We start from the raw sequence: 13,553 nt of genomic DNA, 5'->3' as shown, positions 1-13,553 counted from the left end.
TAAATATTGTAAATATTTCATGTTTTTTGATTATTGTTAATGCATTTTATTTGTTCATAAATCAGGCCAATATGTACATAAGAACATGTCTGAAACACATAGATTTCTGATCAGAGTGACTGCTGACTTCACAGATAAAGACAACAGAATCAACTAAGCCTGGCTGTTATTATGGTCTGGAGCAGGCTAGCTGCAGAGAATAAATCACCATAGTAACTTGACCAGGATAAAGGTATCCAGCTTTCAAACAACCGACTTGAGGCTAAATTCAGCCAGGATAACCAACATATCCCGGCTTCATCCCTTATCTAGGTTTTGTGCAACGGGCCCCTGGTGGTGATGAATGAATGGTAACACAATCTGTTTTTGATACTCCTCCTTGTCACAACAAACCCCCTGAAGAAAAGCCCCCTGGGGGCTTTCAACACAAGAGAAGAAGAACAAAGGTAAACTGCTGGGAGAAAATGAGAGAGATGGAGGGAGAGAAAGTTGAGAGGTAGCAAGAGACAGAGAAAGGGGAAGATGAGAAACAGAAAAAAAGGTGTTTATTTATCAACCTGTTTAAGAGAGCAACAGCACAAACTGCTTCCATGTATAACATGTATAACACTAAACTACAGGAGTACTAGGGGTTGCACAGACTAGTCGACTAATCGACTAGTCGACTTTACTGCTCCACAATGACGTTTTCAGCTTGACGTCGACTAGTCGCTGATCATGTAACAGTAGGCTACAAGAGTAGCGGCTTGAAACAACAGCTGAGTGCGCTGAATGAAAAAAATACGAGCGCCGTCAAGCTGGATAGAACGAGCGCTACCAGACAGGAAGTCAGGCACAGAAAAGGCGAGAGAATCCGGTCGATTTTCAAAATAAAATAAATGATGATTAAGTTTGCTTGTCCGCCTAGATATTTGTCAGTTGCATCTGCACACAAGACACACATCCATACACACAGCGCTAGAGACAGACCTGTAGCCTACAGACGGGTGGATGTTTGACCGGCGTGGAGAGAGCAGGAGAAGCTGCTGCCTGACACCAGCCAAGTGCCTGTGAGGCGCTGCGCTGCCGCGGCCAGTGTGTCGGGCTGTCGGCAATTTAATAAAAAAAAAAAAAAACTCCGCTCATATCAACAGCTTTACGTCGCGCACAACGACAACCAACAACAGCAACAACCAACCAGAAAAAAAATGTGAGTGAAACTGTGAGTGAGCAGGACTGTGATGGTGACGAGGCCTGTGTGTCGTTTTCCTCCCTAATTGTTTAAAGGACAGTAGCTACAGTATTATCTTTTGCACTTGTATAGGAGTGTATGTTACAGAAAAACAAACTGATTTACAGCTTGTTGTTTATAGGCTAAAGCTGTTGTTCTGTGGACTAATTTCTGTGCATGAGCGTCTGTCAGTGAATAATCTACAGATTGTTGCAAAGCATTTCCCTCCTCCTGTAATTTATGATGGGAAAAATATGAATGACGTCATCAGCGACTAGTCGACGTCGACTCGACTTTCATAACATTAGAGTCGACTTTTAAAAATCTGAAGTCGTGCAACCCCTAAGGAGTACACAATATGACCTTTTTCTATATGGACATTAATGCCAACAAAGTCAGCATGAAGAAATGGCTTTCCCCATCTCATGTTGAAGAACTGAAGTGGCCTGCACAGAGCCATGTTTTATGAAGTGGACCACAGAGAACCAGACCTCACCACAGTTCTGGACCTGGAGAAAATCCCTGCAACTGGTTCAACATCTGGTGGAGAGATTGAGACCAGAAGAACGGAGGCTGTGAGAGTTATCTGCATCTGCCGTCCACATACTTTTTGCTACATGGAATACAGCAGAAAATCCTTTCCTAATTTTATGGAAAGTATGGTTAAAAAAAAAAACTAACTCGGCAAAAAAACTTCAGAGTGGAAGGATTCATTAATAAATGATTATAGTTATCCAAGTTGATTTTACTATGTGTCTTTCATTAACTATACCTCAAACACTCACCACAACTACATCTTTTCCCAGTTCTCTGTTTTTATCATTCTTGTGTTTCAGAAGTTCAAATGTATTTCTGTGTTTTGTTCAATTTTTTATGCTGCATTTATATATTTATGAAATAATTATGTACCAAAACTAACCATTTACAGTTTACATGTGAAACATTTCAATGTGAATTCCATCTGTGTGGGATTTCCATCACATTTACCAAAAGCTACTTTAGACTTTATAAATCCAGATGTGCTCTCCCATCACCATGTTTGGAGCCTAGAGTCTGTATAAATGATTGAATCATTGTAGCTGACAAATCAAACTGCTGATTTGTACTTTTCTGAATAGCTCTGAAAAGTTGTGATGATTAAAGTGAATACATTTAACGAGAGGAAAAAGAGTAACAAAACAAAAAAGTAAAAGTGGAGGAATGGGAGTGTGTTGTGGCAGGTGCGCTGCAGGTGAAGCGCTGGCTCAGGGAAACACATTCAGCCGCTCATTTGTCATGACGAGAAACAGCAAACTAGACATCTGCTCACCTGCTACACACACACACACACACACACACACACACACACACACACACACACACACACACACACACACACACACACACACACACACACACACACACTGCATCCTGAAACAAGGTCTGCATAGAATTGGAGCTAAAAGAGGAAATACTTTAAAGCACAGACAGACCCGTGTTTCAGACCAAACACTCTATAGAAGTGATTGCTGTCGGAAGATACAACTATTTAAGACTTATATTAACACAAACATTCCGCTTACTTCTGCTTTAAGTAAAAGTAGGGGAACAAAGACATCATCTTTCATGTGCATGGAGATCAAATCAAATAAACTAAATTAAATGTTTGACATATCTGTTTCCACTGAGGCTACTGGAACAGCTGGATGTGATGTTTCATCTTCCATATTATCCAGTAATAGAAAACCACAAGCGTTTTGGTTGTGGTTGCAAGTGACTTTATGATTCAGCTTGACACAACCTACACACAGACACACACACACACACGTGTGTGTGTATACGTGATAAGAGATAATTCCCCTCTTCTGCCAGTGAAAGCATGGATGCTTATCACATTTAGCAAAATAACACACACACACCAACAGCAACATCACTCACTGTAACCCTGTGTGTTCAGTGTGTTCCCCAGCAACTGTTTACATGACAGAGGTTTGACTTTTTAACATGAAACTGATTGATTTGATATGAAGTCTCTTTTCTTCCTCCTTTTTTTTTTTTTTACATTTCATTATTAGCCTTTTTTTTCTTTTAAAGGACAGTGGAGCTCTCACCCTTTTTTACTTTCATCCTTTTGTTTTCTTTCTTTCTTTCTTTCTTTCTTTCTTTCTTTCTTTCTTTCTTTCTTTCTCCTCCAGTCTCTCTTCTATGCCCTTCTTTTTCTTCTATTGTTCCCTTTCGCTGCTCATACATTCTTTGCTTATATAGAGAAGAAATGGATGGTCCATAGTTTTTATGGTCAATTTATTTTAACAGAGAAAAATAGAATATCAATAAAACATCCAGAAATAAAATCATCATATATATAGTTATATGTAAATGACTGTCCCAGATGTATGTGCCTCCTAGATAAGGAAGACACATACATCTCTTCTCCAGTTTCCCATCTCCTGTCTGCTCAACACACGCACGCACGCTTTCACACACACACACGCGCACTGATTGATGTGTTTAGAGGTGTTGATGTAATGTGCTCATGAAGAAAGGAGGGTGGGGGTAAAATGAGCTCTAGAGAGCGGTGTGTGTGTGTGTGTGTGTGTACAGTGTCAGATGAGATGTTGGATAGTTATCAAAAGAAAGGAACTCTTTCCTTTCCTCCTTTTCCTGGCAAGCTGAGCTCTCTGCTTTGGCATGTGTTTGTGAGTGTGTGCGTGTGTGTGTAGGTGATTACACTTGTTCTACATGAAGAAAACTACACTGAGCTGCTTATGCTTACAGTTTAGAGCACCAAGTACCACCCCAGAAAATACTTGCCTCTCCAAGTACCACCAAGTTGGGGGGGGGGGGGTCATAAGATCATATTCTGTATTCTGTATACTGGTGAATAAAGGAAATAACAAAAATATGTTGGATGTACAAAATTCATTTGTGTGGAACCTGTTGACAAACTAGAATTAGGTCACACTAATTAGTGTAAAATAAATTGGATGAAAACCTATTTTAATAAATTGAACTTAAATGTATTATGTTTAAAGGACAAATGTAAAATATGTATATGTATTTATGTCCATATAACATGACTGAATTAGATTGGGTGAGCTTAAATATCTCTTGTTGATCAGAAGTTATTTTATCTAGTTGGGTCAATTCACATTGTGTTAATGTAATACATATACATAAAGTTAGATGACCCTATCATTTTTGCTTTAAACTAACATAATACACTTACGTGGAACCTGTTGACAAAATAAATTTAATTAAAGTCAATGTTTCATTTTTTTGAGTGTAATTTGTCAGTGTTGATTTTGTTGTTGTTTACAAGAGAACAACTGTACAGATGTTGAGGTGTCACTAAAGCAAAATATAAAGGAGCACTAACCTATATTCAACTGCCAATTTCTCAAGAATTTCATTAGATGGGTTGAATGTGTATGTAGTAATAGTACATAATATATGGTGGGTCTAAAAAGATCAGTCAAAAAGCTGGAAAATGCCTGGTGAGCTGGAGGAAGCTGCTGTGAGAATGGCTGGCAGTTAAAGAGTTAATAGGGATGTACCAAATGTTGGTACTGGGACAACACTAGAAGTGTCAATGATTTAATTAGATTAGATTAGATGTACTATTCATCCCACAAAGGGGAAATGTAGTTGTTACATCAGAGACATTAGACATTGTCACATTAGAGAAAACACAAACACAACACAGCTCAACAGACAGAAAATATAGACACAATAAACAATAAAACAAATCAACCTTCAACCTGGCAATGTGCAAAACAAGTACTGAGGATATAAGGATATAAGGTGGCCTGATATATGTATATACTTTTATAAGTATAAATAACATAAATACTACTGCAGGTGTGCATGAAATAACAATATTGTGATGTAAAGTGACCATTGATATAAAAATATTGCGAAGTAAGTGACAATGATATAAATATAGATATGAATATAAATATACTAATACAGCAGGTATGCATGAAATAAAAAAATATCATAATGTAAGGTGACCATGATATATAAATATTGAAAGGAAATGACAGTACTGCAGGTATAAATTCTATAAATAAATAAAATATTTCAGTGTTTGTGTAATTTGGTTTAAGGTCTGGGTCTCAATCAAAGGTTCTTGCTAGGGATTGGTGCCTGAGTAGCAACCTGCTCCAACACAACAGAACCAGACCAGCAGCTCAGTAAAACAGCTGTTTTACCTGTGTCCTGTTGTCTACGTTCTCTCTTCCACTGCTGCCACTGTGTTGAGCATGTAGCTGTTTCCTGTGAAGGACCTCAGACTACGTTTACATGTGCCCGGCTATTTTCATAAACGGACATTTCACCCTCTCCGTTTACAAAAAAATACTGCGTGCACACCAGTCCGTTTTCAGAAAACGTTTCGTTTACACTAACCCGTGTATATATGCCGTCAAGAGCATGCCAAAGTAGCAGTAGCAGTGTAGCGAGAAGCTCAAGCCCACGTTAGCCAATCAGAATCCCACACATGATCCCACATAGCAACCTGATAGCAACAGCAACAACAACAACAACGTCACTTGCCCTCCTTGTGTGTAAAGTTTTAATACTTTTTCATGCGAGAAAGTAACTGTTTAGATGCCAAATATACGGCCAGTTTATCCAGATGAGGCTGTTTAGAAGTTTGCTCCGATGTTTCTCGGAGAGGTGAAGCTTTTTTTTTTCCGGAGAAGTGAAGCTCCACCTGTGGAGCAACGACCGGGACATCACAGAGACAGTGTCCGCTCTGCAGAGCTGCTCGGTCGGCCAGCCTCTGTCGTCCTCCCGGGGGACAAAACGATCGCTAATTAATAGGGATGGGTATCGAAAACCGGTTCCTCTTCGGAACCGGTTCCAACTTGGATCAATTCTTGGAATCGTGTGCGTGTCTGCTTTAACGATTCCCTTATCGATTCCGTTTGGTTCAGAAACTCGCGCATTAATTGATTAATTAGCCTACGTGACGTTACGTTAAAATCAATCTTCATTATAAATGAGGGTGCTTAGTGTTTATATCCACATGTCACCGTTTGTTCTCACAAAATAAAGTTAGTGGCGTGTCTGCGTGGAGCAGCAGCTGACAGATGCAGCTGACAGTGACGTTTCCTCATCACTAACCTGTGAGCCAGAGCCACCCTCCGCTCCTCCCTCCTTCACGTCGTGAGGACAGGACAACGTCTCCTGAACAGGCTACATGTTTATTCTTTCTGTTTTTCTCTCTTTATTCTAACCACTTCCTTTCAGGTTTTGCTCGTAGCCACGTGAAACGGTAGCTACGCCCTGTGTCTTTTCTCTCGCGCGCTCTCTCTCTTTCGCTCGCTCGCTCGCTCACTCCGTATAAAAACGAACGTTATGAAAACAATAACTAGTGAGAAGATACAGATGCATAAAAACCATGTAATGGAAACATTGTTAAATTCCTCCTGTGAGCACAGCTGCCCCACAGCCACAGTGGTCTATAGTGTTAACCTGTCCAGGCAGGTCGGTCCTGTCTACTTTTTTAATGTTAGAGCCATTAATGCAGTGTTTTCAACCTTGGGGTTGGGACCCCATGTGGGGTCGCCTGGAATTCAAATGGGATCACCTTAAATGTCTAGTAATTGATTAAATTTTTTTTTTTAAATAAACTAATTATTTTTTCACAATCTTAAACAACTATATTCTTTATACATTCCACTTTCTTGAATATAAATCAAGATCAAATAAAATGCAGCATATACAAATATCTGAGCTTGCTCATCTTGAATGAGGGTCACCAGAAATTTGTGATGTCAAAAGGGGTCATGAGCCAAAAAAGGTTGGGAACCACTGCATTAATGCAAACAAACCCATTTCTCTTTTATTCCCTCACCCAATGAGAATCAATAAGAGAATCGATAAGGAATCGAATCGATAAGCAATATCGATAATGGAATCGGAATCGCTAAATTCTTATCAATACCCATCCCTACTAATTAACTTACCCGCAGGTTTTTAGAGGTTTACCACCAGCTGGTTAAATTATTTTTAGGAGATAAATGTTGGTCTCATTGATGAAATCTAACAGTTGTGGCAGTAACATTAGTTTGTTTGAATGAAAAGTGAAGCTTCATTTAACGTTACATCAATAAATAAATGTTTTACAATGAACACATCAGTCTGCATTACATTTTATCATTATTATTATTTATTTATTTATGTAATATGGTTACGGTTAGACGTCAGGGTCTGACGTCGGCTACACAAATCTCCGTTTTTCTGTTTACATGCAAACGTGCAAACAGAGTTTTCCAAAATCTCCACACTGGCCGGAGTTTTTAAAAAGAATTGTTTTCAGGGGAGATTTCTCCGTTTGCGTCTAAACGGAGGCTGCAAACCATGGTTAATGTCTCCGTTTTTAAAAATAACCAGGTACGTATAAACGGAGCCTCAGATTAGTTTTTGACGTTGTCCCCTTTGGCTTTGTTTGCCTTGATTGGTTAACATGTGCCAGTAAAGTCTCTAGTGCTTTCAGTGCTTGATGAGCAATAGGACACCGTTCACAAATGAAAGGATCAAAGTTCACTCACCACCAGGTTTCCGATGACCATAACAAGCATGAAGACGAGAAGGCACAGCGGCTGACCAGCGACCTCCATGCAGTCCCACATGGTCTCTATCCACTCGCCACACAGCACCCTGAAGACGATGAGGAAGGAGTGGAAGAAGTCCTTCATGTGCCAGCGAGGAAGAATGCAGTCCTTTGAGATCTTACACACACAGTCCTGAAGGTGGAGGAGAGAAGAGAGAACAGCCTAATGGCATCAACCTGTAGATGTTCACATATGGAATGTCTTGGTCACAGGTAGATGTGTTACCTGGTAGTTTTTTCCAAACAGCTGCATGCCAACAACAGCGAAGATGAAGACGATGATGGCAAGGACAAGTGTTAGGTTTCCCAGAGCACCCATGGAATTCCCTATGATCTTGATCAAGGTGTTGAGGGTTGGCCATGAGCGAGCAAGCTTGAAAACACGCAACTGGAAGTGAGACAAGAGAGAGAAGTAAGACACAGAATTTCAAAATTAAAGAAGCCAAATTTCAGTGTTTGACAAAGTCAGTAAAGGTGACAAATATAGAAGTTTGTGTGTGCCAACCTCTGGTTTGACAAGTTTAACAGTGACAGTGAAACTCATAGAGGGATTCATGTTGTTATGTGCTGTGTTATGGGTCTTTATTATGCCTTGGTTTCCAAAGACTCTTTTGACAAGAGAGTGAAGGACAACATCAGAGAGATACAAGAAAGAAAATTAAAACAGAAAAAAGAAAAAAAAAAGAAAAAGGAAAAAAGTAACAGAAATGAAATTTAAAGAAACCAGACAAAAAGAAAGCAGAGGCAGAAAGAACGGGAAAGAATCAAAAGTGAACATGTGTGTTTGTTTATTAGTGTTTGTGTTTGCCTGTGGCAGAACCTGACAATACCCAGAGTGACACAGAGAGACTGATCTGGGTCCAGACAGCCTTCAAGGATCCCTCACTATTTCTCTTTGTGTGTATGTGTATGTGTATGTGTATGTGTATGTGTATGTGTATGTGTATGTGTGTGAGTGTATTTTAGGTGGATGCTCATAGCCACAGTCCTTGTTAGTCTGTGCTGTGATGTCGGCCGCAGCTGAACTTCTGTTTTGAGTGACATTGGTGATCACCAGCCAATAATTGTATCCCCTGCATGCTGTGACAAGTCCTGCCCACTGTTGCCACTTCATTGACATATCAGCTGTGAATACATGCTGTCTCTGACATCTCTTTGCTGCTTTGAGTTTTATAGTTTTGTGTCCCCTCATCAGACAGTGTTCACTTAGCTTAACCTACTTAGCTTCTCATAACAATTTTACGGAGGCCAGGAAAGGCTTTTTGTTTGGTTTTGTAAAAAATAATACCTTGAAAGAAAGAAAGAAAGAAAGAAAGAAAGAAAGAAAGAAAGAAAGAAAGAAAGAAAGAAAGAAAGAAAGAAAGAAAGAAAGAAAGAAAGAAAGACAAATGATAAAAAATAAATAAAATGTGTGTGTGGGTGGTGTGTGTGTGCTTGTGCATGCGCGTACACATACACGTGCGTGTTTGTGCATGTATAGTATACGGTGGGGGAAATAAGTATTAAATACAAACATTTTTCTCAGTAAATATATTTCTAATCAGGCTGATGATATGAAATTTCGAAATTTGTCGGTAACAACCCTAGCAATCCACTAGGGCTTCCACAAACCATTATTTTGATAGTAGACTAGTCACCGATTATTTTTTTCGATTCGTCGACTAATCGGATCATACATAAATTTAATGTAAAACATACAGCTTATGGCACCAGCATGCAGCTGCTCTTATATAACCATCATTAGCTTTCAGCTTGAAGTGTTTAAGTTACATGCTAACTTAAAATAGAGACAATTAAGATGATAGTTCATGAAACTTTTAATGAAATATGCAGCTTGTAGCAACAAACTATTATTTAATTGTAGCATAAAGTGCAAACAGCTGAGTAAAATAAGGATAAAGCACTGGCCTAAACAACACCAAAATAAATAGTTTTTTAGGTTTTTCTTTCCTTCATTTGTCTCTGGCATGAAACATATAGCTACATTTAAATAAAATGAGGTAAGACACCTGAAACTAAGGAATTGTTTTGTGGAAAAGTTTTGGTCTCACTCAAATATAACAAAAGTACATTTTGTGCTCAGTGTAAATAATAGTCGTTTTGTTAAAAAAATTACGTTGATTTTTTTATTCAAATGATTGAGAACGCTAGAGGTAACAGTAAAAAAATATGGCAGAATATGAATAAATTAACAGGAAAACAACCCAAGCAGGAATCTAAGGGTCTGGAATTTAAAAAATCGACAATCAGCTGGTGAGAAACCCTGGTATCCTGGCTCAGGAATCTAATTCTTTTTTCATAAACTCAATAGAGGATTTGGTGAAACAGTTCACACCTCTCAAAGTTTCTGATCAGCAGGTTTCTAACTTGTCTGACAATATCGAGCCCAAATTTAATATTCAAGAAATCACAAATTCAGAAGTTATTGATATCATAAGTAATTTGAACAACTCTAAAGCCAAGGACATACACGGGCTTGACACCAGTTTCTTGAAATCACATAAGGAGGCCTTAACTCCCCCACTTGTGCACCTGGTTAATTTATCGATCCTCCGTACCTAAGGCATGGAAATGGCCTCAGTTACTCCAGTATTTAAAGCTGGCGACAAGTCTGACTTAAATAATTACAGACCTATTAGCATCCTACCTGTTATTTCTAAAGTAATTGAAAAGTGGGTCGCCAAACAAGTCATTGATTTCTTTGGCAATAGCCATACTCCTTTACATCCCATGCAGTTTGGGTTTCGACCTTACCATTCCACCGAGACTGCATTGACCATGTTCATGGAGAGAATTAAGTGTTATCTGGATGTTCATGGATGTGTTGGTGCTGTTTTTTAGATTTAAAAGGAGCATTTGATACCGTCCGTCAATCATAAGGTACTTTTATCCAAACTGTCTCATTTAAATTTTTCTTCTCAATCTATTAAATGGTTTGACTCATACTTGTCACATAGAGAACAACGAACTGTGGTGGACGGTGCCAGTTCCTCTTTTATGGGTTGTCCAGTAGGGGTCCCCCAAGGGTCCATATTGGGGCCCATTTTATTCACATTGTATATTAATGATTTGCCTGATTTTTGTTTAAATGTGGATGTCCAGCTTTACGCTGATGACACGGCCATTCCATACAGGAAAACCTCTTTGAGTCAAAATGCCCTGTCTACGAAAGGAACTGCAATCTGGAACACACTACCCTTTCAACATTCAACACAACAGTACTTTCCATGCACCTCTGTGTGCAGAGGTATTTGACTGTCTCCAGTGTGACTGTAAGACCCACCAGTCTGAAGGAGCGCAGAACGCTGAGCCCCTCAACATCTGAAAGGCCCAGCTCCATGAGGCTGAGGCAGACAATGATGCTATCGAAGATGTTCCAGCCCGTCTGGAAGTAGTAATACGGATCCAGAGCGATGATCTTCAGAACCATCTCTGCTGTGAAGATCCCGGAAAACACCTGACAAAGAAACAGAGACAACGTGCAAACTGTTTTACCTGCCAAATACATGATTAAAACTAACAATAAAATGTTCTTCACAAGGTAGTATTTATTGACAGAAATCAAGAAATGTAGAACAGATTGATAGAAAACCAGTGATGAACATCAGGAGCACTGGTAAAGGCTGTATCACACACACACACACACACACACACACACACACACACACACACACACACACACACACACACACAACGCTAAAATATGGGCAGATAGAGGCAGGGACACAATGACAGTCAGGTAAGGACACACACCCATTTGCACATACAAACTCACAAACATATACCAAAGCTAAATGAAGGGCAGAGTTAGCCAAAAGGTAGGACATTTCAGAATGAGTTACATCCACACACATGCACACACGCACACGCACACGCACACACACACACACACACACACACATACACATGTCACCTCCTATAACTGCAGCTGAGGTTCTTTACAAGCCAACAGGAGCTCAGCTGCTAAGAACAAAGGGATGTTCCTGCAAACTGACCTGACATGCTAATGGTAGCGTGCACTATTAGCATGAAAGATACCATCAGTATTGTGAGTATGTATTGTATGTATGTTTCAGATAAAGTACTGTTAGGGTAACCCTACCCACACAGAAAGAACCTATAGCTTTTAATATAGGTTTGAATATATGTGACATACATAAAATTGGCCGTTTTCATGTACTATATACGCATATATGCTAATATGTATATATGGTGCATATACGTATGCACAGATGAACTGCATATAGGTTTCATATATGCGCATATATCCTCATGAGGATATATAAGACACCATATACGTATATTAGCATATATGTGTATATATGAAAATGGCCAATTGTATGTATGTCACATATATTCAAACCTATATTAAAACCTATAGGTTCTTTCCGTGTGGGTATTGTGGTGTGGCATGAGTGTGGTGACTGCTTTATGATATACTAATAAAGACACAGAATCCTAACGGCTGTTTTTAAAGCTCAGTTTCTGAATCTAGGCTGTGTGCATTTCTCTGTGGACTGAGGCTTTGATGCTTTCACAGTGTTAATATAGAACCTAGAGAGGGACATCTACCTTTATACTAAATGGGACCTTATGAGACAGTTAGGACCTTTCTTGACACATGGCTTTTGAAATGCACTTGAGAGTTGGTGACTGCTTAATCTAAACTGGAGTGTGCAGTGTGTTCCAGCCGCTGATGTGTGCATGAACAAACCTTTGTGAAAACAGCTCCATTCGTGATTTGGTGAATTAGAGAAAACTCAGACTTATTCTCACATTACTTCTCTCAGCTGTTTGCTCTGTGGTTTGATCTCTTAAGCCTCACTGCCTGTGTCTCTCTGCAGACCTCAGCTCATCCAACATTCGCCTCATACTGCCTTATATTAAGTGGGTGTCTGTGTGTTGCTGCATTTAAAGTATGTGTTTGTTCAAGTGTGTATGTGTGTGTGCAGGGACAGACTGGCCATGGGGCAATATGGGCAAATGCCACAACGGCCGAGACCGAGGCAGCCGCGTATAGATGCACCCGTGCTGATGTGACCGCAAAAAAGCAAACAAAAAAATTGGTGGGTGTCAGCTGGTTTACGGCCGGTCACCTCTGAAACACTGAAGACACAATAACTTCAAGCAGAAGTAAGCGATCCGGTGGTTTTGTCTAACTTCCTATCAGCAGATGGAGTTAGCAGTCCCCGCCCTCGTCCCTACATCACCACATTCACGCGCATCCCTTGGCTGCACACACAGAGAGGACCGCCCTTTTATGCCGTTCTCTCTCCTCATTGGATAAAGGTTGTAGGATACAAGGAAAGTTTTCTCCTGGCCTTACAGCAGAGCAGAGTGACTGACAGACCCGTGTTTCAGACCAAACACTCTATAGAAGTGATTGCTGTCGGAAGATACAACTATTTAAGACTTATATTAACACAAACATTCCGCTTACTTCTGCTTTAACTACTGTCTGTCAAAGCAAGTATTTTACTCCAGTCTGGGATCAAATCCCAGTGTGCAGTTTTGGTGAACAATGCATTTTCTTTTCTCGTCATCATTATGATCACTGAGATACATATGTATATACACAGTGACGGCTGGTATCAATGGGCTAGTGGGGCTAAGCCCTCCCTGCATTACACAACAAAAGATGAGGAAAAACTAGGTCTTAGTGAAATCCGAAGTGACAACAGTATCAAATAGTTTCAAGAAAAACTCTATCTCTAAATGGGCTAATTTTAATCAGCCCCAGCTCAC

The 13,553-nt window shown here is 39.7% G+C and overlaps 1 protein-coding gene across 1 annotated transcript in view; it reads right to left on the bottom strand.

The window, feature by feature from the left end:
* Positions 1–13,553, bottom strand: part of LOC311003567 (sodium channel protein type 3 subunit alpha-like) — a gene marked incomplete at both ends in the record, with an annotated part of 242,843 nt that overhangs the window by 91,814 nt on the left and 137,476 nt on the right. The window contains 3 exons of the mRNA XM_083995335.1: positions 7,747–7,941; positions 8,035–8,196; positions 11,092–11,265. Of these exons, the coding sequence (XP_083851461.1) occupies positions 7,747–7,941; positions 8,035–8,196; positions 11,092–11,265 (531 nt within the window). The remainder of the gene's footprint in view (positions 1–7,746; positions 7,942–8,034; positions 8,197–11,091; positions 11,266–13,553) is intronic.

This window comes from Trachurus trachurus, assembly GCF_905171665.1.
Source record: "Trachurus trachurus genome assembly, chromosome: 20".
Lineage (NCBI taxonomy): Eukaryota > Metazoa > Chordata > Actinopteri > Carangiformes > Carangidae > Trachurus > Trachurus trachurus.
The sequence above is the reverse complement of the archived record's forward strand: the minus strand, read 5'-3'. Positions and strand labels throughout refer to the sequence as shown.